The sequence below is a fragment of the Tribolium castaneum genome, chromosome 5 (genome assembly GCF_031307605.1).
Source record: "Tribolium castaneum strain GA2 chromosome 5, icTriCast1.1, whole genome shotgun sequence".
NCBI classification, from domain to species: Eukaryota; Metazoa; Arthropoda; class Insecta; order Coleoptera; family Tenebrionidae; genus Tribolium; species Tribolium castaneum.
Window position 1 is genome coordinate 8,896,601 of NC_087398.1, and position 23,093 is coordinate 8,919,693.

Below are 23,093 nucleotides of genomic sequence, written 5' to 3' on the forward strand. Positions count from 1 at the left end.
ATTAACAGTTTCTGGAAGTGGAAATTTATTATTATTAAATATATAAACATGATTGATTTATTTCCAATTTACATTATTACGCACATTAAGAATAATTTTAATATAGTCACATTCATCCAAAGGAAAACATATAATTTACTCTAAAAACTAACAGTCTTAAGTCTGTTTACGAAACAAATTGAAATAAGTACAGACGTACAATGAACTAGTTAATTCATGATTCAGCTTAATTCTTATTGATATATTAATTTTTCAAATTTTCGACGATAACTCCTCGTAACGGTAACGTTTTTTAAGGAAATGATTTTGTGGGTTAATTGTCTTGTTTCTCAAAGGCAACTTGTGAAGTATTGCATTAAGTGATGTAAGGACTCATTGCTTATAGAAATTATATTTTCTTCGTAAACTGCCTGCTTTGATATGTCCATTGAGAAGATGGTATTAAAACGTTAGAGGAGTATCGAAGTTGTAATTTGGAGTGCTGACTTTAAAACGCTAGAATTAAACTGCTTCAGTAAAAAAATATTACAACTAGTGGATGAGACGTTCAAAGCGTTTGTCGACAATCTTGTAATACTGGATATCTCGTTTTCAGTCACGTTGTAAGATACATTGAATATGCTTATCCAAGGAATCGTATGTTCGTAAAAACGGCAGACGCTGGTCTTCTTCTGTTGCAGAAATTTATTACTTGACCTCTGTTACCTTGACGAGCTTCGTGTAACGCTACTAAAAGACGGAAGACGTCCTCTTTAGTTGGCTGACATAAGTAACGATTTTCAGCATCGTACCTGAAATAAAACATTGTCCTCAAGATATATTTCATCTTTTGCGGCTGTAAAAATAATTTCAATTGTTTAAAAAAAATAAAGTTGACAAAAACAGCAAAAAGAATAAGTGTCGTTTTTTTTAAATAAGATTTAAAACACACAACTTCAATTTTGTTTGCAAAAGGTCATATCTTTATTGGACTCAAATGCTAGCGGCAGTCGCAATGTAAACAATAAAAGAAAGTGCTCAAAAAATACAGACTCTGTTTAGTTTTTTTGTGTTGATTAAGTAACTTTATGCTTAGACACTTCTTTTAACATTTAACTAAAAATTCCTAGTTTAATCAAATCTTTATCTCGCTCGGAAAAAGGGATTTTTGTTAAGACCAACAAACAACGTAAAATTGCTTACCTAGAATTTTGCCTCTTCCATGGATATTTTCTATAATATCGCGATCTTTTAAGCGGCAGGTTGTTGATGTCATCAATTTCGGCTGTGTCACTATTAACAGGTGTTTGTTCGTGAAGATTTGCTGAAGAAATATCTTCTACGTAAAGAATTGGACTTACACCTTTAGGCCAAGGCTGGAGTAACACATTGGCTAGAATTTTTCCTAGTTGCTGGTATTTGAAGTCTTCATATTGATTTACTAGTAGTGGAGTCATTTCATCTTCTGCAAGATATCATACATTTTCGTTTAACAAATTTGGATGGTTTTCTTGCTACATGAAAACAAGACGAATATAAAGCTTATATCAAAAATAAAATAAAATTTTGTAATTTTCGGTATGTTATTACCTTGAATGATCATATTTAATACTTTATTACTGAACTACAATTCTCTAGAAAAGCGCAAATGTGCTTAATGACTTTCCCATTTTTCAAAACTGGTAGTTACAAATTAATGTAATAAAAATCAAATTATTTTTACTTAAGGAAATTAAAAACCTAAATCGATTTGTTGCTTGTCAAATGTAGGAAATGTTAAGGTGGTGATCAGTGAGTTCTCCAATCGTTTTACATTGAACTGGAAGAAGGTCTTACACAACGCAGTGACCCGTAAATGTGACATCTTATAAAGACTGATTCACACATACTGCAAAACATGTTATTACAAAGTCACCGCAAATGAACAAATTGCACAAACGTGTGAAGCTGCTAACAAAACGTGTACTTGAACCGTTGTGGCGGTAAAGAAATATTACAGATTAATTTAATAAGTTATGTAATCTTTTTATTTTTAATCAAGAAACTTGGGTAAAAATGTACGTTTTACTAATGTTACGTTCTTGTTCTTTATTATTATTATTCAATGGTGATTTTCAACGAGAGATGAATTGTTAAAAATGGTGGATGCGCCGGGATACTTTGCATGCCCTAACATTTATTTTTATTCACAAACTATTTGTAATTACTGCCCATAAAAATTGATTGTTTTAGTAAATATTTTAACAAAAATTACATATTTAGAAAAAAAAGAATGGCAATAATGCAAATCAAAATTAAGACAATATAATAATAAATTGTTTGAAAATCGTGACATAAAAATTGTCTAAAGGTTTTAACCATATTTTTAAATAGTTTCAAACGTATTTTAACTTCCATCTTTTTTTCTAAATATTTCAGTTTTACCACAATAATACACATGTGTTCAAAGGTATTGAATGAAAACTTACCAATTGTATCTTGGCTTTGATGTACGCCTTCATCAAGGAAGTTTGGGGGTAAATTGATATTATGCAGAACTCCCGTTGTTGCTATTACATATTGAATGAGGAATAAAAATATCACTTCTGCATACCATCCCATCGTAGACAACCAGAGTTCCAGACAACTGTAAATTAAGTAATGACTTTCACACTTTTTTGGAGCAACTGTTTACTGTTTATTGCTTTATGTAGTATGTTCGTAAAGAAATGTAATTTTTACTGTCGTCTTTAGGAAGTTTTTGGAATGGGTTGGCTATACAATTAAATTAATGTTAGAATGTTTTCTGTAATTATAAAATAATATTAAACACTTACTCGTGTTATTTATTCTCAGCGAAATTTCAAAGTTTATGACATGCCTTTATTGTCTACAGTAGCTTAGCTGGTTAATATTAAAATTTATTACTACATTTGATTACAATTTTTATGATTCATAACAATGGATGCGCGTATTTATTAACAGTTAAGCAGAAGTTAGATGCTGCTGACCAGTTTAGTAGATATTGTTAAACTTTAGGCACAAAGCTACATAAAATTTTACAACCATACAGACATTTACAACATTAATATAGTCTAAGTACGAAGTCTTGTAATTGCTCTTTTATTTGTTAAAATACTCGACAGAATTAATAATTCAGTTAGTTTAGGAAGTTTATTACACAGCAAATTTCACGTTAATTTTAAATTACCTTTAAACGAATATTTATTAAGATTAATTTAGGGAGAATAAAATAATAAAATAGTAATTTATAATTTTTCGTGCACTATAGTTTTCTTTAAATATGTACCTAATCTATATTTTAAAATTTTGGTTCTACAGCCTACATACATGTTTTTCAAGCTTAGAATAAACCTCGAGACTTAGATATTCTTAGTAAAATAATGCTCCTATTTTCGTCAGTGACATTAACGTTAGACAAATGGTACACGGAATGCAAGTGGGAATTCCTTTGATTGGTCCGCCTAACAGGGTAAACAGGAGGATAAAATTAGCTTTAACGACTTGACATTTTAAAAAACGTAAAGACATGAGAGTATAAATGCAATGATATTCGTGTCTTTATTATTATTCATTTAGCAAAACGTACCTATGTCTATTTCAAAATAAAAAATAAAAAATTCTTAAATTTTTTCTATACTTTATTTTGAAACGTATTTCGTATTAAACATTTTGGAATCAATATTTATTAATTGCTGTGGACTGCTTGTGACAGTGATTTAAATCATTTTATTTATTGGTTTTTACTTATTCCACATCAAATCATTATCGAGGTATACTTGATTTTAAAAATGTGGTAAAAACGTAAATGTTTAAGCAAGCAAAGTTTGTTTTTACTTGATTGCCAAATATTCAAAATCTGTTATAGTAATAACTGGTGTCCTATTGAAAAATGCAGTAAAGAAGTAAATAATCTGCTACACTTGTTTGCGAAATTCTCAGACTTTATTGTGTCATTCTGTATGATAAAAATTCTTTAAAAGTTTTGCCGCTCTGTTACAATAAAGTTTCTCTAAAAAAAATTTTAAAATTAGGCGGATTAATGTAAAAAATTGATCCTGTAAATGTGTGTGTATGACGATTTATACACATAGCGTGTATATTGAGCTAAATCAGATTAAAAAGTTCGAATCTATTTCGAGAAACAATGAAATTTTCGCGCTGTTTCAAGTTCTGTGGAAAGTCGATAAGGGATGGCTGTTCCAATAAATGACATGTTTAAAAATGAAATGTCTCGCATTAATTGCACACGTTTGTGGCATGGTATTAACAAAATAATTAAATATTTTGTTATGGTTAACGAAGTACACGAATAACTCGGAATAAATGACCCATGTCGGATGCAATCAGCCATCAATCACCACCTGTTGGATTCTTCTGTCACTTGTGGTGAATGTAAGTAGGTGTAGCCACAATAATGACTCTATTTATAAAGAATGTTTTTAAATTTATTATTATTGAAAAAGACATGTTTTCGCCTCAAAATCTACATTGTTGCGTATTAAAAACTTTTACATTGCCAACCTTTATTTCAAATTTGTAATATTGAGCAACCATTCACACAAGCGTTTAGCTACTGGAATAAATCTTAGAACTTCAAGGTTTTTAACCCAAAACGCATCCTATGAAGAAAACGTGTTAACATTTTGTGCGGTTCGTATAAAAGAATAATTTATGAATGTTTTCTAGTTTGCAATGAAGCAGAAACCTTTAAAGGTCTTCCTTTGAGAGTAAATTATGTAGTACGTTTCTGAAACCCGGTAAATACCCCAAATGCCTATGGCAACATATTATCAAATGTCCTGTTAGAAATAAACATGAACTTTATTGACGTCCCATTGTGATACTTTCGTCAAACGGAAAAAAAATGTGTAATTGAATTTGACTTAGGACTGAATATTTTATATATTAATTCGAAATATTTAAAACTGTGTGTGAATACTCGCGTTAAATGGTGGATAAGTGTAAATAGAAAATGCACCCTTAGCCGAGGAATATAAATTTACATAACCAACTGCTCGCTCAACGAATTTTAAAGTTATTTTACAGACGACTCTTGGGTTTAAAGTTGTTGCAGATTTTTGAAATTATGCAAACACCATAAACAAAATTAAGTGGAGGTCATAATTAACTTAAAATTTTTAACTGTAATTTGTTAGTAGTAAAATTAGAATAAATTTACTACCTACCCACTAGCTGCTTCAAAACTATAGAAATGCCAACGTTGCATTTTGCAATTTTAGTATTGTTAAATAAGCTTGATAGAAAGATAAATTAGTTATTAATGATTAAATCTCTTATTGGAAGCATAAATTACTTTAGCTATTAATTTTATGAATAATTTATAACAACTAACTTTCAGAGAGAATTCGACGTTGGCATTTCTTTAGTTATGAAACAGCTAATATACAGCAGATAATTTTGTCGATGTTTAGTCAAAATGTACGTAATCTGATTTTAAAGTATACATAAAGGTAAATATTTGTTAATAAAAATCTTTGTGAATGCAGTAACCAAATTTGAAATTCAGTGAGGAATGTAAACGTTATGGAAAAAGACGTATTTTCTTACAATTTCTGTTATTTGTCTTTCGGTCAAAGTTCAATAAATCAAGAATACGTAAAATTTTGCAGCGTTTTGCCTTATGTCCACACAATTATACGATTTTTATTTATCAAAAAAACAGCAAAAGTGACATTCATGTTTATAAATTCGGAAAAATTATGCGGTTCATACTGTCTACAAGAGTAATAAATTATATTTGTGAATCTAGTAAAAGCAAAAGCTCTACATTTAGTTAATACATTTTATTTAATGTGTTTCCTAATTTTTAAAATAAATTTTTTTAAAGTGAACCATTTTATTTTATTACAGTTATTTTTATTTTAACTTGTATTTCTCATAACAGTCATACACGTAATGGATATGAAAAAATTCTATTTTCGGTAGACATACTTTCTCCTTTTTATTAAGTTAGGATTTCACTAGAGCCATCACATGTATCTAACATAAAAAAGTTTTTGTCTGTTCTTTAAAGCTTCTTGAGACACAGAAGTTATGAATTATAGAGCCCAGCCGAATGGAAATTTATGTGAATAAGTTAATTACCCACTTGACAAAGCCACACAAAAATACAAGATGAAATGTTAATGCTCGCAAATTGTTGCCAATATTTTTTGACAAAATATGATGTATTTTTGCAATTAATTCTAACTATATTTTTATTAGAAGTTTGTTTCTGTTTAATAATTTAGAAAATCGAGTAAAAACTTTCATTCAGTATCTACAAATAATAAATATCTTAAAATAATATAAACAATTAATTACAATTAAACTAGATTTTTGAAAGTTGTCTACAACCGCGAATTGTCAAGCATTATTAACAGTGTTAGAAAAGAACAGTTAGAGAATGTTCAAATTTTAAGTGTTTTAGTTTAAATTTAAAAGTTCAAATTGTAAGGGCAAATTGTCTTGTTAAAGCCATAAAAAGCTTAAGAAATAAATCTCGGAAAGATTCGAACTGTGGAGAGAAAGTAAGCTATAACAGTTTACTTGGTCTTACTTTAGAGATGCGCCAAGAAGTAAACACACTCCACTCACGTAAAGCGCTCCGTTCAACGACGCGAACAAACTTCAGCTTTTAGCAGTTCACAATATTGTGGCGGAGTTACGCCTATATGTTGGGTCTTTTATACTTGGCCAATGCGCACTGGGGTATATTATGTGGGTGTCAGGAGAAGTGCTGCAAATGATTAAGTTCTTGTCATTCACGGAAGAATGTGCAACAAGTTATTTCCTAATTTTATATTATCCACTTTATTTCATCCACTTCCAGAAAAGTTACCAGATTTCAAGAAGACGCAATAATCAAGGTAGCGTCGGGGGATGTGGGGCATTTTTGATTTATGGTGATGGAAACACTGTTTAATTAGACAGAGTGAGTTAGCAAACGAAATATCTTTTTTCCAAACACACTAGATCCACCAGCTTAATTAATCTCTTTGCTTATAGGAGATAATAACTTTAATGACTGTGGCATGCGGTTTGCGTAAAGTTAATTATGAGTTTTATTTTACACTAATCTTAATTGCAAAGGTGCGGCAAGTAGAAAAATATTTTGAGGGAAAACTGGGGGCGCATCATTAAGCAAAGTAGAAATATCAATAAGAGAGCGGTAAGTTTGGTTTGAGTTAATTAAGTAGTGAATAAAAAATTTACAAGCCAAGTGGAAAGTTGTCTCATAAAAATTTCTGCCACAGTGCATATTTAATTTTCAAATGAGATATATCTGGAACGACAATGTCTAATAAATTGACTCCAAATAAATTTGTTAGTCCTTTTATTGTTGCACAATTAAATAAATTACGCCATGAGCCATATTTTCATGCATTTATGTAAATTAACTAAGTTATGGAATCACGTGTTAAGACAATAGTGTGCCTTTGATTACTGCTACCACCACAATAGAAAAGGGGAACTAATTTGATTTGGTAGAAGGATTTCTGCTAAAGGTCCCCTTTGAATTAGGTCAGGATAAAAATAAAGCGACTCCTCGAGACAGACGTTTAATTACATTTTACAAAACAGAACGACCATATTTTTACATAACGCTACATTTAATAGTTTACACTTACAACAAGAAAATAATTTAGTCTCTTCAGTGTGAGACAGCTTGTGAACGTTGTGAGCCTTGCGAACTTCGTCGGTCGGAGCCTTTCTCTTGCGTCGCTGTGCTTGTTGTAACCGAGAAAAGTGTGTCTTCACTTGTGGTGCGAACTGCGGCTGACTCAGGTTCCAGAGTCTTCAAAATACCAATTATTTCGTCGGCCAAGGCATATAATTCTTCCACAATCTGAAAGCATGAAACATTTATTTTAATACATCAAAAATGTTTAGTTTTCTACGAGTGAGGAAAATGAAAAATGAATACCTGATTCTAAAAGAACATGCTTTTGTTTGGTGTGTAGGTATTTTCAATGTTTTATTCAGAGGAATATATTAAAGGTCTATTTTCAACATTTCGCCCAATTAGAAGAGGTTTGTGTTTACGGGAAACACCAATTATTTTTCAATTAAAATCAAAAGTAGATTTCAATTTAAAGCAAACATGAGGTAAACATTGTGAGCTCTAATTCAATCAGATTTTAATTGTAAACATACATATTATATTTTTTGTATTGATAGTAAAAATACGTATGATAGACAATCAGAATTGATTTCGTTTTTTTCAATAGTTCATCATTTTTGAAGTAACAATAATACAAACATGTGAATCTTCTTTCCTATTGATTTTTTATTAAATTTAAATTACATGTGATTTCGTGACTAAAGTAATAAATGTGCAATTATCGTGAAAAACTAGTGTATTAAGAATGAAAAGGTTACTTATTCTATACTTTAGAATTTTGCACTTATTTATTCGCGTTAAACCATGCAATTTATTCACATATTATGTATAAAGAAATAACTTTGTACCTACTTTTTGCTTTTCAATAGAAAATACTATAAAGGCTGATCTCATCAGTGTTAGAATATTTGAAGTGTTGAAGTTGAAGTTGATTTCTTGCAAGTTTTAGTAACACACTCGAACATAACAATAACTTACGTCTCTATAGAAAAGTATATTGTATACATTGTTGCAAATCCGACAAAAAGAAAAAACATTTAATAATAAAAATTTTTTACACATCAATGACATTTACATTTTCTACCAGATATCAGTTAAAGTTTTGTTAAACTGGCATTACGATCTACTAAGAGGTGGACTAAATTTGCAATCTGTAAATAAGTCTAGTTAAGAATGTAAAAATTTTATAAACGTAGATAACTGTATAAGTAAAGTGCAAAAATGGTGGATGCGCCGGGATAAAAAAACCCTACTGTGGCAAAGCGTCTTTTTCATAGTGAAGGCAATTTTAAATTTACAAACTACCTACAAATCCTAATTCTGTCACAAATTTTACATAAAAGTCCGTTTTCAATAACATCTTAAATAAGCGTCTTTTGTAGTGCCTGCTCCATGACTCTAGGTTGTTAGAAATCGGCATATTATTGTTAATAAAATATTGTTGATAACTTGACTGTTGCAAGATTTTATCTCAAATCAGATTTTGCATTTATTGGAAAACAAATTCAAAAGTAAAAATAATAAAAACATATTTATAAAAAAATAATTGTTCAATAATAAATACGAGCAAATTAATAAACTAAAACAACTTGTGCCCATTTCACGCTACATTGCGCTCTAGAAAACATGCCTTGTTAGAGTGTAGGAAATCCTACTAACATATTTTCATAAATTGTTGAGTTAATTTGAAATCAATAATTGCTCTAAAATAGTAATTTTAAGACAAAGTAAACAACGTTAATTAAGAAGCGTGGGTGAAATAATGAGGTAATTTTTATGTCCGTCTGTATTTACTGAGGTATTAACTTGTTATTAACTATAAACTGTTTGGACAACAAACAACTTATTAAATATTTATTGTTATAGATCATCCTAAACTGCATTATGCAGTGCGATTACGAGTATATACAGACGTTGTTCTTTTAAAAAATTGTTAATAAATTATATAACGGGATACTACGTGTTAGTTTTGCATATGTTTCGAGAAATAACAAGGACAAAGGCAGGTAATTCAAATTGGTGTTTGTTTACTTTGTTGATCTTGAAGAACACAACCTAAACTAACTTACATTAACATTGCCAATGTACTGTTTCAGCCTTTATAAGGATAGTGCAAATGTATTATTAATTTTGAAGCATGATGTTTTTAATTTAATCCGGGCTTTATCAATATTTGTTATTTGTTTATTTCGTGAGTAGTTAAGAATATTAGAAATAAAAAAACAAGCAAGTTTACCTGGCAGCGTCGTAGTTGCTTTATTAGCGGACTCTCATATTTAAGCCTGTCATATTCAGCACGTGTGAACATGTATGCATCTGTAACTTCTTCTTCCTCCTCTACACCTTCGCCACCAGGAGCAGCTTCTCCTCCAACTATTTTCTGCACTGTTGTATCAATTTCACCTTCACCTTCATCCTCCTCTTCTTCCTCTTCATCAGAGTCATCAAAATCATAGAATGGGAATTCTTCAACAGGTAGGAACCGACTGACTGGGTTGCATAATTTTTCGTATGGTTTTCTGAAAATGTGGCCATTTTCTATAGAAAGGCCAGAAGGTGGATCAGGTGTATCGTCGGAATAAAGGTGCGTAGGAATGTGCACTTTAGGTATTTTAATCTGAAATAAGTGTAATGTGAGTGTATTGATTAATTATTGATTTGACGAGTACTTTGGCTCGACGAGCGGCTATTAACTTCTTGCAATGTCTTTCAATCATCATGATCGGATGATCAGCCATACTTTCAGGCGCTTCATGTAAAGGAATTCTTCCACTCAAGACCAGATTTTTCACCCGCTCCATTTCTTCGTTCTATAAGTAACAAAAATATGAAAGAAATTCTAATAATAAAAAATTAAGTTAAGTTAAATAAAACGTGCGGAAATCCGATTTTGTTAAATACATTACAGCGTTAATGCTGACTCTAAAGTTTATTTTTAAACGCTTTAATGTTTGCCGAGATGAGAAAGATCGCATTTTTTTAAATGTCTAATTTGCAAGTTGATTGAGTTCAGCATGCAAAATGAAAAATGCGGTTCAACTACCTTGCTTGTGTGCGTCTGAAAATTAATTTTTAACACTTTTTAACTCCCTTCAAACAGTATTAGCTTAACCATTAATCACATAATGCACTTGTCAAAAAAGATTGTGTTGAATAGACTTAAAATCGTTAAGTTTCGCTTGTTTAAGATATTATAGCAGTAATGAGAAAACTTCATCAGCAAAGTGAATTGTGTAATTAAAGCATCCATAAAACCTCAGCTTTAAGGAAGAATCTTAACCTAGAAATAGCATCGCTACATCGAACAGCCGGGTTATTTAATTACGAATATGCATAAATAAATTCTAAGAAATATTGAGAATTTCTTAAGCTTTGTTCGCAAAAGTTGCATGTGGTTTGGCACAGTTTTCCTTCGAATTCTACATTACATTTTCCATTTTTAAAATAAGATTGCGGTCTAAATAAAAGCCCTATAATTGGATTTATCTCAATACAGACTTACTTCACGGACTTTTATCCTCTTGTCCATCGACTCGGCATAGTCTTCCAGAATGCGCTCCTGAAGTTTTTGCATATAATCTCTGTCCGTTAAGGAAACCAAATTGGAGCCCATTAGCTTTTCCAGTCGTGATGTCACATGAGGATGACTGAATCTGAAAGAGAATGTAAAGGCTGCATGTATTTTTAATATATCATTATGCAAAATAAATGTTATTAAGTTAATTACAAACAACAGTTCAGCTATTGGAAGATTAAAGTCGTATGAAAGGTGTTTAATTAGATTGTCAATCACAGTGAAGGAGTTTGCCTAAAGAATAGGTTAATTAAACTGAAATTCTATACAAGTAGGTGGTGATTATTCTTCGAAAAAAATATGATGTGTCAGTAAATTTCCTGAAATATGTGTATTCCCACCGGATTTTGTAGGTCGAAAGTTCAGTGGCATAGCTGTTATATTTAGGTATCATGAGAGCTAATTTTAGCCTTTTTGGAACTGATAATAAATTATCAGAGTTTAAGCAAAAGTGAAAAGCATTTGTCTCATTAATAAAACTCTAAGGACGTTTTATTTTAATTTTAATAAAAATGGTGGATGCGCCGGGTTAGTTGTATTTTATTTCTTTTTTATGCAAACTATCTACAAACCAAAAAATGGACCGTTTTTATATTTGAAAATTAAAAATATGGTAATAAATTATAACAACAACTTTGTTTCGTGCATAAAGTTTGTAAAATTTTGCATTAGTTGCCTAAGGAGCGATTGCGAATCCAAGTCATGATAACTCCGTCAAACAGTTTTTGTTGGAGAATAATAATCAGTTGTGCACGACTGTTCTCAAGATCAACAACCTAGTCAATGTGCATGCAGAGCAAAATTAACAACCACTTCTTATTTTTGTTATTCTGAACTAATCTTTGTCTTTGAAATTTATTTGTAAAGTAAATCTGTCAATTTAGCGACTTTATTATTTTGCAAATATATTAACACATTGCCTTTTTTAAATACAGAGAATGTGAAATTAATTAACAATTAATTAACAAGTTAAACTTGTTGCTTTATTGCACCTAAATGCTGTTAATCTGGTAATCCAAAACATAAACTCGTTGTGAAAGCGTGTTAAAAGGTGTGAAAGTCGTCGGCGTCTTAATTACTGTTGTGCGAATCTGAGAAAGTGAGACGATTTTAACGTGAGTGTGTGCAGGATAAAATATCAGTTTATTTAGATACCTGTAGCAATTTAGAAAAGCTTTCGTCGAGGGCGCCGCGACGCCTCGTCCTACGCTCGCGGATCGTTTGATAGTGGCTTTCCAAGCCGCACAACTTTAACTTTCTTGCAACGCCCATTTCACACGCGCCGAAAGCGAAGACGCATTGCAGTTGAAAAATACTGCGCGACAAAGCTTAAATTACACTCTGAATAATATGCTAATAATCCCGAAGGTGTCGTCTAAATAAACCTCTTTAATTATCGCTACACAATACACAGGTACACCCTGGGCTATGAATGAGAGAGGCTTGTACAGAAATCGAGTCAGTGACTGTACAAGAAATATAAAGATATTAAATATTAAATTTAATGTCGTTCATACATAAATAATATGTACAAAGAACGAATGGTCTACAGTTAAAAGAAATGTTAACACTATTTGAAGATTTATTGTTTATGACTTTATTTTAAATGCCTTGTTTTTTGTAAAAAACAAAAAAAAATTTTGCTTCATTAAGCTCCTAACTATAATAATTACAAGTAGCTTTAAGCTATGGCAAAATATAGTTTGGTTAACACAATTAAATGCAAGATTGAACTCAAAGCAAACTTTCTATTAGTGCAAGCTGCCGTAAGCGAGTATTATTATTATTATCATTATTACACTGAAATATCTACCATATGTTATATCAGTACGTTTAATACAGAGACATTTAATTACTTTTTCAATCTTTTTAAATTAAGTACTATTTATTTGTAGAACTAGCTCAGTAAACTTAAAATAATAGATCAAGTATTAAGTATCAATTATTAAGTTTTCTTTGAATTAATTTTTCAGTGGTCGTTAAAAAATAAGATTATGTAATTTTTTTTAATGTTAAAAAGTAAGTTTCAAAAGAGAATTTTATTAATTAAATAATGTAAGAAAAACAAATTACAGTATTGTTTATGTGACGATGTTTTTAATTAAAGCTTTATTTAAATTGTCCGTGTATTCAAATAAAAATTTTTTAACATGCAAAAAACATCAAACATCAAAGAATTGTTCCATAAAGTGAAATGGAACTGTAAGTGACAGATCGCTGAAGAAGAGTTACTTTATTGTTTCATAAAATTAACATAGGGGCTTATTAGTTAAATAAGCCGTTGTATTTTTTAATTGTGGCACGGGAATTGGGTTATTGTTTTTGAGAATTTAAAAGCCCTTCATTTTGTGTAAATATCTGTAATTTTAAACATTTAGGAGTAGGTATATTTTTGGGAAATATCAACATTAAAGAATTGTTTCAAAATACCGAATATAAATCTGCGTATTTCTCGCCGCGTATGTTGTGATGATGTATAGCTAATTCATTATCCGATCTGAGAAGAATTGAAATACGTGCTCAGCATTACGGAAAAGCCAAACAAATTGTTTTACGGAAAAACAACATCGCACTTTAAAATTGTTTTTTGGGTATAAATAATAAAAAAGTTTGTTTAATTATTATATTAATCACTTAGTACACATGCCTTTGAAATAACGATACATTATGTGCAGTTTTTAATAATTAAATTGTTTGGAAATTGACAATGAAGGTGACAGGAAAAATTAGAACACACAAACAAATCGTATTTTGTTTGCGTCACTTAATTTTCTCAAATGAAAACAATGCTATTTTTAATAAAATAATATATCAGTTCTTCGAAAATTGGATTTCAAGCACGTGTTTGTCATCAACATATAAATTAGGTGAAGGATAAATCAGAAATAACACTCCCGATTGCAATTTACTCCGGCCTTGCGATTTCTAATTAACATGTCACAATAATTAACATAAAATATTGTCCGTGACCAAGTGATGCCATAAACAAGTTTAAACTCACCCTACTGTTGCATTTTCCTCGAATGTAATGCTCACTGCTGTGTAAGTTTCATATTCGGCTGTTGATCTTTATTAAGCGTGGTTAATATGAGATTACGCCTTAAATTATGATTTGGGGTTACTAACATCCTGACATTCTGAGAAACACCTTTCCGGGACTACCGATCGTTAACCCAGTTTTCAGCACAAACGTCGATCTTTACAATATTATTTTGTATTGACTGAGGGTAGAAAAGTTCGATGCTCATCCTTAACTAACAGCGTTCGTGCACGTTTATAAGAATATGACAACTCAAAAAGTGTTGCAGCGAATAGTTTTTAACATCCAAGACATGTTTAGACCAAAATTTTTGATAAAATAAACACTTTTGTATTCTAGTAATTGCAGGAATAAGTTATAAAAGGAGTAAAAAGTTATTTTGAACTCCAGAGGAGTTCTGATTTGGTTTTGTAAGTTTAAATCCATAAATTCTTGCGTTATTTCAGTTGCTGTTCTAAGAAAGATTAGTACCATTTTTTGGTGAATTATTATTGATTTAAGCAGGAGTAAAAATTTCATTATTTAGCAAATGAACGTAGGAGTTTCACAGTCTATTAAACATCTTCATGGAAGCCACGATTTACGATTCGCCTCCGAGTTCGAGGCAGTACACCAGAACAATCCCTAACGTTCATTATATCTGACGTGAATTGAAAGACAACATTCATGTGTATACTGCGATAAGCTGAAGTTAACACCTACATCGGCATAAAGAGACTATTGGTTTACTGGACTAATTTTAATTTTTGGATATACGCTAAATTTCTCCTCGAGCCATAAAAAGACACAATTTTTAATGTCTCTCACTTTATTAAAATTTGAAGATAAGTACAATAATTGGGCACTCTGTACACATGAGACTAATTTTATCACCCGAACAAAAATTATTATGTATCAACTGAAACATAACATTTTTAGAGCTTGCCCTCCACTTTAACACATCACGTAAACACAAAAATAAATACCAAAGGGAATAGCATTTGTATCATTAAAACTGTAAAGATATATTATTTTAATAAAAATGGTGGATGCGCCGGGTTAGTTGTATTGTATTTTTTTTTATGCAAACTATCTACAAATCACATAAAATTTGGACCGTTTTTTTTGTTTAATAATCAAAAATATCTTTATAAATTGTGAGTTCAAGGCAGTTCACTAGAACAATCCCTAACGTTTATTATATCTGACGTGAATTGAAAGACAACATTCATGTGTATATTGCGATAAGCTGAAGTTAACACCTACATCGGCGTAAAGTGACTTTTTTTATTGGTTTATTAGACTAATTTTAATGTTTGGATACACGCTAAGTTCCTCTTCAAGTCATAAAAAGACACAATTTCTAATGTCAGAGCAGAAGTCTCTTACTTTATTAAAATTTGAAGATAAGTATAATAATTGGGCACTCTTAATTTTATCACCCGAGCAAACATTATTATGTATCAACTGAAACATAACATTTTTAGAGCTTGTCCTCCACTTTGACACATAACGTAAACACAAAAATAAATACCAAAGTGAAAAGCATTTGTATCATTAATAAAACTGTGAAGATATATTATTTAAAAAAAATGGTGGGTGCGCCGGGTTTGTTGTATTGTATTTTTTTATGCAAACTATCTACAAATCACATAAAATTTAGACCGTTTTTTTTTGTTTAATAATCAAAAATATCTTTATAAATTATGAGTTCAAGGCAGTTCACTAGAACAATCCCTAACGTTTATTATATCTGATGTGAATTGAAAGACAACATTCATGTGTATATTGCGATAAGCTGAAGTTACCTACAACGGCGTAAAGTGACTCATTTTATTGGTTTATTAGACTAATTTTAATGTTTGGATACACGCTAAATTCCTTCTCGAGTCAAAAAGAGACACAATTTCTAATGTCAGAACAGAAGTCTCTTACTTTATTAAAATTTGAAGGTAAGTACAATAATTGGGCATTCTGTATGCATGAGACTAATTTTATTACCCGAACAAAAATTATTATGTATCAACTGAAACATAACATTTTTAGAGCTTGTCCTCCACTTTGACACATCACGTAAACACAAAAATAAATACCAAAGTGAATAGTATTTGTATCATTAATAAAAGTGTGAAGATATATTATTTTAATAAAAAATGGTGGATGCGCCGGGTTAGTTGTATTTTATTTTTTTTATGCAAACTATCTCCAAATCACATAAAATTTAGGCCGTTTTTTATGTTTGATAATCAAAAATATCTTCATAAATTATGAGTTCGTGGCAGTTTACTAGAACATTCTCTAACGTTCATTACATCTGACGTGAGTTGAAAGACAACATTCATGTGTATACTGCGATAAGCTGAAGTTAACACCTACATCGGCATAAAGCAACTTTTTTTATTGGTTTATTAGACTAATTTTAATGTTTGGATACAAGCTAAGTTCCTCCTCGAGTCATAAAAAGACACAATTTTTAATGTCAGAGTAGAAATCTCTTACTTTATTAATTTAAAAATAAGTACAATAAATGGGCACTCTGTATGCATGAGACTAATTTTATCACCCGAACAAAAATTATTATGTATCAACTGAAACATAACATTTTTAGAGCTTGTCCTCCACTTTGACACATCACGTAAACACAAAAATGAACACCAGTAGATTAGCAAGAAATACGTTGGTGTATCTGTTCATGCTTTATTGATATTTCACTCTTTAATGAAATATTATTTCTGGAAAACCCTTATCAATAAAAACCGCTTTTTCAGCGAAAGTACATAACTGAACCAGAATAATAGTCTGCCTCATAATAGAATTGAAAATTTGTGTGAAAGATTATTCACGAGTCATTAATAAATTGGTTTGAATTTGAAAGCCATTGAAATTAGAGCCAATACTCTGATGTCCTTGCTGTTGGCTAATTAATTAATTTTCTTCGTCGTTACACATTTGCGGTAATTAACACTAGATAGGCGAAAATTTTATCAGTGATTTTAATTTCAAATAAAATTCAGGAAAATCGTAAGTTCACATCAATGTTTTATTGAGTATTGATTATACTTTGTATCTCACGATAATAAATAGGCAGAATGGAAAATCCACTTAACTGTTCATGTACTGTGTGATTAAATTAAATATAAAATATAATAAATGATCTACTGACAACGGGATTTTGAAGGTACTTATTAAATCATAATTTATTAATTAATGTCTATAAATTGCTCGAATATGGAATTTTTTATTTAACAATTATTACTTATATTTTCAACTATAACGCTCTAGTCTTTTTTGGATCATTGTCTTTAGTTACAGCAGCAACTGAGTAAGTTATATATTTTCAAAGTTCCACAATGAAAACTACTTTAAAATAGTGATCTACGTAAAAATTTGCCAGTATCACGTAAGACCGATTTTTTTCTCCCATCTAAGAGAGGCTTAGCCAGTATTTATTGCCGAATTAACGCTGGAGTGTCCTAATCCAAATCCTTAAAAAGAGAATACTCTACGTAAGCGTGACTAAAGTCTATGACGATAAGTTAGCGTAAAATAATGGGGAGATTTCTCAAGTAGGTTTGACGAGTACTATGTTGTTGAAAATTAACCAGCACTAATTCTGTTCTAAATTTCAAGATGTTACTCACTGATATTTTCGTGACGATTGTTGTTGCATCCCTTATTTAGCTAGTGACGAATGTCTCGTGCTGGGAAAGGGATAAAATCGGAACTCGTCGTTATTATAAACGTCTTGTATCCGTGACAAGAACCCTGGAGTAGCGTAAAGAGGGTGGCGGGAAGGACGCCGCCGATGTCGCTCCTGGCGCCGGATACTCGTGTGTCGTGACGACTGGTACCCGATCACGATGAAACCGTCACCATTTAAGAAGACCAACGACAACGACAATCACAATTGTATCGACCGCCAAGAGCGACAATCGGGACAATAAGAGGAAATTAACCGACTGAATATTTTCGCAGTCATTAATTTAATTGAAAGGGTACAGCGGTTCGAGGGCGGGTTTTCCTGAAATTTCCATTATGCGCTTTCTTTGGAGTTCCACGCATATTTTTGACAGTGATTTATTCGAAATACGCACACACTCCTGTTGAAATTGAGATTAAGACAAAATTCGTGATACCTTCAGAAAACAATTATAAATATTTAGTAACCCACCCAATATAAATAGAAAATTGATTTTCTAGTCCATTTTTTAAATACATCAGTTTACAGTTTTAAAAAACGGCCGATTGATGGATCATGACTCAATTTTCAACCAAAATACGCATTTTTTTTGCTAATATTTAAAAAAAATTTGGGAAGTAATATATTGTTTAAAACAATAAAAACCTGCACGAAAGCTAGAAAAATGAAAAAATAACATAATTTTTACTAAAAGCAGCAAAATAATAATCCAACTTCATGCAGATTATGCTCGGTTTTGCAAAATTTCGCAAAAAACTAAGAAACTGCTCTATTTCTGCAGTTTTTGTGTTTAATTTTTACCCAGGATTTGACGTTTCAGCAAACCATCACAGTTTTGATTGAAAAATTTATTAAAACGCATAAAAAATGTAAAATAGATTTGTGATGCAATTTTTGGTTTCTTAACCAGTAAACATCAAAGAACTTACCGCTTGAGTGACAACTAATGAAGCAAAGCTTTAAAAAGTCACATAAACACTGCCCTTTAAAGACTTGTATAATTATTAATAATACGAATGTGAAAACACAAGGTCGAAAATATCGTTATGCTACGAGCGTATGCGAGTTATTCAATATTTTTTTGTTGAAACATTTTATTTTAAAACACGTTGCTACGAGTATAGAAAGCGTGTTTTAAAATAGTGTTTATAATCCAGGATTCAGATAATAACAAGAAAGCTTAAAATTTTTTAAACAAAAAAAAATAAAATAAAAATAAGGTACATTAAAAACTTATTTACAGAAACGCTATTTTACTCTACCACGCTTCTTTCTGTTCATTTATGTATATTATGGATTACAGGTTTTTTTAGATACTCATTAATAGACATACAATGTAATTATTACACATTGAAAATTTTTTTATTTTCCGAATTTTGTGTTGTTTATGTGTTGTTTCGTGTTGTCATTAGCCAGCTGACAGAGCGTCTAAACAAAGCTAACAAGAACAATCCCAAATAAAGAAAGTAAAAACAATCCATTCTCAAAGTTTATGATTTTATAATAGTTATTTATTCGACAAATGTAAATCGAACGCTTTATTTCAAGAGTAAATTTTTATAGCACGAGTGATACCGAGTGGTTTATCATCCATGAGATCATTAAATGAACCGAGTTCCACGAAAACGAATTGAATACAATATTTTATTCCTTGAATTAGACACAAGACTTAAAATGGCTTTAAATGAAAAATCAAACAAAAAGCTTGTTTAAAATCAAAATCTTGTACCTGCAAGCACAATAGCAGCCTCTCTGCACTCTGAAGAAAGATCTTTGAATACTACTATCAGAGGTGGTTTCGAAAACTGCATTCATTCAAAAATAAAAAAAAACATTTATTCTTCAACACTTTTAAAATTTACGGTTGTCCTCATGTGTAAGGAAGTTTTGACAACTGTTTGGCAATTTTCATTCAATACACAACATCAGACAAAATCAGATTTAATGCAATTTTAAACTTTGTTGAGTTTAATTCGAAGAATAAAATGTATTCAACTCATTTTCGTGTAAATCAGTTCATTTATTCCACTTTGTGAATGACAAACCACTCGTTCTCACTCGTGGTTTAAGTGTTTCATTTACACTCAAACACATGGAAAAAATATTTATTATTGTTTTTTAAATAAATTAATTAATGGAAGAAAATAGAAGCATAAAAAATTGTTATAAGTAGGCAGCAGTCAAAAGTTTTGTTTGTGTGATAAAAACCAATAAAAACTTTACCAACACTGTGGAACAGATTGTATACTTCGACTGCCATCTAGTAACAAACTGTTGTTCTTTAAAAATATGCTACGTAATAAATCCAGTCTTTGAAACGCAAAATATAAGTGACAAATGAGAAATCTGAGACATACGTGCATTCTATTTTTGGTAAATCAATCGATTTGATAAATTCCTCAACTTCCTTGTCCTCGTCCTCACTCTCTAAGGAACAATTCCAGATTTTGGTGTTTGTATTTTTATTTTGGTTTGCGGTATTTTGCAATTCTTCAAGACTCAATTCCTTCTTAACCACCACTTTTTGCACCCAGTCTTCCACATCTTCCATCACTTCTTTCCCGGTACGTCTGTACTCTTTACCGATCATAAGATTCATCGTTTCCCAAAATTTTCCCGAAGCCATTTTTCGAGGTATTAGCAACACCAACGCTAGGCGTAAAATGACAAAATCACGCACACATCAGCACTTTGCTGTACTGAGATGTCTGATCATTTGACACGAAGTCTAGCAATTGCAAGAACACGCTAATAACAGACCCTCGATGCACGCGATCAAGACAACTTTGGTGGGAATTGTGAGTGGAGAAGTTTCTAAGGGTTGCAGGTGGTGTATGATTTGATTTGAATTAGCAAAGTGCGATGAACTTTGTTGGTATTGGCCTACACCGAAACCAAGCAACGGTGGTATGATGGTGCATATTCCTTATGTGCATCGTTATGATCGCATGGCGATTGTGTTCATGGTTTGAAGAGGGAGCTTTTGTACCAGCACGATACGCTTGACAGGGATTAATTTGCGGTCTATTAGTAAAATGTCAGAACGTGACGAGTCTAACTCTTTCAGGAAATAAGCTCTCAGTCAATTAGCTCCTTTCATCAACTTGGGGAGACTTCTTATAACGCGTTATTTTATTAGCGCTTTAGTTTAAGGAACCCTAATGTAATTGAAAAGATTAAGGACAAGGACGTGAAGTTTTTTTAATTCACTTTGATGAAAGCAACCACCGTTAACACCTAAATCAATGAACTAATTATACTTTTTCGGGGAACATAAAAACATATTTTTTTATAATTGTACAAGAAAAAACGATCACATAGTCATGTCCACTGCAAGATTTTAATTTTTCAACTACACTCACTAATACTTACGCGTATTTGATACTCGCTTTTGACCACCATTTTTGAGCCGCAGTAAATAATTTAACTTTTTGTTTTCTAAGTTTGGAAAATCTGGGGTCGCTTGGAAGCACAACTCTGGTACCCCGACGTGACGCTATTTTTTTCTTAGCTGCTTCAGTATGTTTAATTTTTGGACCCCCTTTTTCAGTGAACAACACCATTTTGCCCGTTACAAATTACATACAGACACGAGACGTCAAAAAAACTGTTCACTTTACATTAAAATAATTTATACATCGAAAACGGCGCTACAGTAATTTTGAATTTCGAAAAGGTTTAAAACTACACTGACATTTTTGTCACAAATTTTAATAACTGATTGTCATTTGCTTGAAACTTCAGGGCGTTTTGTACTTTTGGTGTCCACCTAATTTTAAAGGATTTAAAAAAAAAGACTCAGAAATGTTATATCATTTATTTAAACATAAAGAATATTAAGGTTTAACATTAATCGAACTATCACACATTCATGTTATGAGATTATTACTGTGTTTTCTACCTTTCTTCTTTACTAAAATACATACCTAATTACAAATACCTACAAATCCATACGTGTTTCTGCAGCTCATTATTGAAAAAAAATTACAAATTATACCGTTTATTAAAGTAACATATGGTATGTCTAATGATTATTTATTCTTATGAGATAAAAAAGTAAAACATTTAATTAATATACACACTAAACTGGTTTTCACTGTGGAACAAAACTGTTTAAGACACAAATGGCTATTAACAAGCAATTAAATAAAAAATACAATGATAAGAGTTACTACTACCGGTTCCCTAACGACAAATTAACATCTAAAGAATAAAAATGAACTTAAAAATTTGATAAAAAATCGTAGTATTACCTGCACAAAATTTTAGGAATGTTATGCAAATATCTTTAAAAATAATGACCGTTTAAAATTCTTATGACATTTCTTGCGTACCTACTACCCAATGATTGAAATTTAAAAGAGCACACGCCCAAGCCACGCAAAACCTGATTTATGTTCAAATATTTCAAGGTTTCTTCCTGCGACAACATTATCACTATTTTTTTTAACAATTTTTTCTGGTTTCGGCTTTTCGACAAGGTATATAAGCGGGGTTTGCCGCATAGTCTTCATATCGTTTCAACACAGAACGAAATTACCACAACAATGAAGGTAAGAAAAACACTAATTTATTAATTTATATTTTCTTTTAATTATAAAGTAAATAAGAGCACAAATAATTCGAATTAAATTTGCAGGCTGTATTCGTAGCTCTTTTCGCCTTGGTGGCCGTGGCTTCTGCCGGTTTCGTAGTCCCTAGCTTGGGTTACTCTTCTCTTGTCAGTCCCTTAGCTTACCGTTATGCTGCTGCCCCAATTGCTGTCGCTGCTCCAGTCGCTGTTGCTCCTGCTATCCAAACTGGGTAAGTTTGAAGCTAGACAGGGTTGGAAAAAATTGTTAACGTGAAAATAACAGATACGTAGCTGCCACCCGCGGATCTGTACACACTGCTCCCTTGCCACAAGGACCTTTCGCCTTCAGCCACCACATCAACACTGCCCCAGCCCCAGGAACTCTCTAAATTTTTACAGTTAATTTAATATATGTCTGTTGTTCAACTACAGTTTAATAAAAAATAAAAATTAAATTTTGTTTTTTATATTCGTACCCATTGAAACCTTAAAATGATTGGTGTTCGTACAGATAAGCACCTGCTTCATTTCGAGTAAATATTACAAATATACTTAAACCTATGTATGCAAATAAACAAAGTGCATGTGAAGTGGAATACTCGCATAATCCTACAAGCTGAA

The 23,093-nt window shown here is 31.2% G+C and overlaps 3 protein-coding genes across 4 annotated transcripts; 1 reads left to right on the forward strand and 2 right to left on the reverse strand.

Moving 5' to 3' along the window:
• Positions 1-39: 39 nt before the first annotated feature.
• On the reverse strand, positions 40-6,646 carry LOC103312994 (uncharacterized protein). The gene is made up of 4 exons (XM_008195076.3): positions 6,542-6,646; positions 2,448-2,605; positions 1,183-1,444; positions 40-791 (listed from the first exon to the last, which is right to left on the reverse strand). The coding sequence occupies exons 2-4, from the start codon at positions 2,578-2,580 to the stop codon at positions 623-625; spliced, it is 564 nt and encodes a 187-aa protein (XP_008193298.1). The 5' UTR covers positions 2,581-2,605; positions 6,542-6,646; the 3' UTR covers positions 40-622.
• An 885-nt stretch (positions 6,647-7,531) lies between these two features.
• Positions 7,532-21,629, reverse strand: LOC103312993 (uncharacterized protein). 2 transcript variants are annotated; one of them, XM_015980117.2, is made up of 6 exons: positions 21,272-21,384; positions 20,257-20,551; positions 11,109-11,259; positions 10,276-10,416; positions 9,843-10,223; positions 7,532-7,831 (listed from the first exon to the last, which is right to left on the reverse strand). In XM_015980117.2, the coding sequence occupies exons 2-6, from the start codon at positions 20,523-20,525 to the stop codon at positions 7,637-7,639; spliced, it is 1,137 nt and encodes a 378-aa protein (XP_015835603.1). In that variant the 5' UTR covers positions 20,526-20,551; positions 21,272-21,384; the 3' UTR covers positions 7,532-7,636. The 2 variants fall into 2 exon arrangements, with proteins under 2 accessions (XP_015835603.1, XP_008193297.1); XM_008195075.3 differs by lacking the exon at positions 20,257-20,551 and having other exon boundaries at positions 21,272-21,629.
• Positions 21,630-22,304: 675 nt separating this feature from the next.
• On the forward strand, positions 22,305-22,927 carry LOC661258 (uncharacterized protein). Its single transcript, XM_971286.4, has 3 exons — positions 22,305-22,452; positions 22,539-22,702; positions 22,756-22,927. The coding sequence occupies exons 1-3, from the start codon at positions 22,447-22,449 to the stop codon at positions 22,859-22,861; spliced, it is 276 nt and encodes a 91-aa protein (XP_976379.1). The 5' UTR covers positions 22,305-22,446; the 3' UTR covers positions 22,862-22,927.
• The last annotated feature ends 166 nt before the right edge of the window (positions 22,928-23,093 follow it).